Source organism: Pyxicephalus adspersus, chromosome 4, assembly GCF_032062135.1.
Source record: "Pyxicephalus adspersus chromosome 4, UCB_Pads_2.0, whole genome shotgun sequence".
NCBI classification, from domain to species: domain Eukaryota; kingdom Metazoa; phylum Chordata; class Amphibia; order Anura; family Pyxicephalidae; genus Pyxicephalus; species Pyxicephalus adspersus.
Genome location: NC_092861.1, coordinates 480,286 through 481,379, shown reverse-complemented (window position 1 = coordinate 481,379; position 1,094 = coordinate 480,286). Strand labels below are relative to the sequence as shown.

General features: G+C 52.3%; 1 protein-coding gene across 1 annotated transcript in view; it reads right to left on the bottom strand.

Moving 5' to 3' along the window:
• The window catches only part of GTF3C2 (general transcription factor IIIC subunit 2), a 21,768-nt gene extending 21,112 nt beyond the window's left edge, over positions 1–656 (bottom strand). Inside the window, exon 1 of the mRNA XM_072408701.1 lies at positions 581–656. Within this exon, the coding sequence (XP_072264802.1) occupies positions 581–656 (76 nt within the window). The remainder of the gene's footprint in view (positions 1–580) is intronic.
• Between the last annotated feature and the right edge of the window lie 438 nt (positions 657–1,094).

Sequence of the window (1,094 nt, the reverse complement as noted above, 5' to 3'; positions counted from 1 at the left end):
GGTTGATAAAGGGCCAGGGGGGCAGATATGGGGGTCAGACACACACAGAATCCTCTCCACAACACCCAGCAATCCCTGGGGAACAGTTGGAAGACACCGCAATCAGCACCCAGAACTAGAACAGGTGCCAGACTAATAGTCCAATCACAAACTTTTCCTTGTTCTTTTGTCGGCCTATGATTGGCCGGATATCAGGGACAGGGAATATACCAGGGATACTAATGGGGGGTACATGTGACCCCAGGGATTTACAAAGCCCAGGATGGAAGCCAATGAGAGCACAGGGATCCCTCAGCATAGTGACCCCAGAGGGTCCCCATGTACAGGTAGCTGCAGCAGGGGGAGTGAGACTACCATGGTGAGAGTCTGGGGTACAGCACCGGGGATGTGTCTGAGGGGCTATCATAACACCCTCCCCCCATGTATAAACCCCAATAGTTATCCATTGCTAACGTTCAACCCCCGCCCGATTTACCAACACGATCACCGATACGTCACCGCCACCCCCTCACCTTACACACCGACAATTCACACGTTTAAAGAAGGCGGCGGATCAGATGACGCTTCAAGATGACGTCACACATTAGACCCCGCCCAGAGCTGTCATAGGCCGTCCCTGTGGCTCCGACAAAATGGCAGCTGTAGCCGGCCGCCATTTTCTCGTGGACCGCCACAGCTCACACTGCAGTCAGACAGCCCCGCCTCCCGGGAGATGTCACGTGACATCCCCGAAGTCCCGTCTACTACCCTCACTTTACAGAACAGTGAGATGTAAGCTGTCACCGGGACCGGAAGTGGATACAGACTGCTCATGGTGTTTTTTGGCGCTTGTGACTACTTCTAATCCACTAAAAGGACCGTCCCCCTAGAGGATGGGAAATAGCCTGCTCAGCGTGACCAAAGCGTATTTCTATCCAATACAAGGACCATAGGATGCCCCCTAGTGGTCAGGTCTGGTATAAGGACAGAAAATAGCTCACTCGTATATGATCAGGCTAATTACCATCCAGTACAAACACAAGTACCAGATAGGAACTACCTGCATATAGATGAGTGAGCTATTACCTGTCCTTATACCGGACCTGACCACTAGG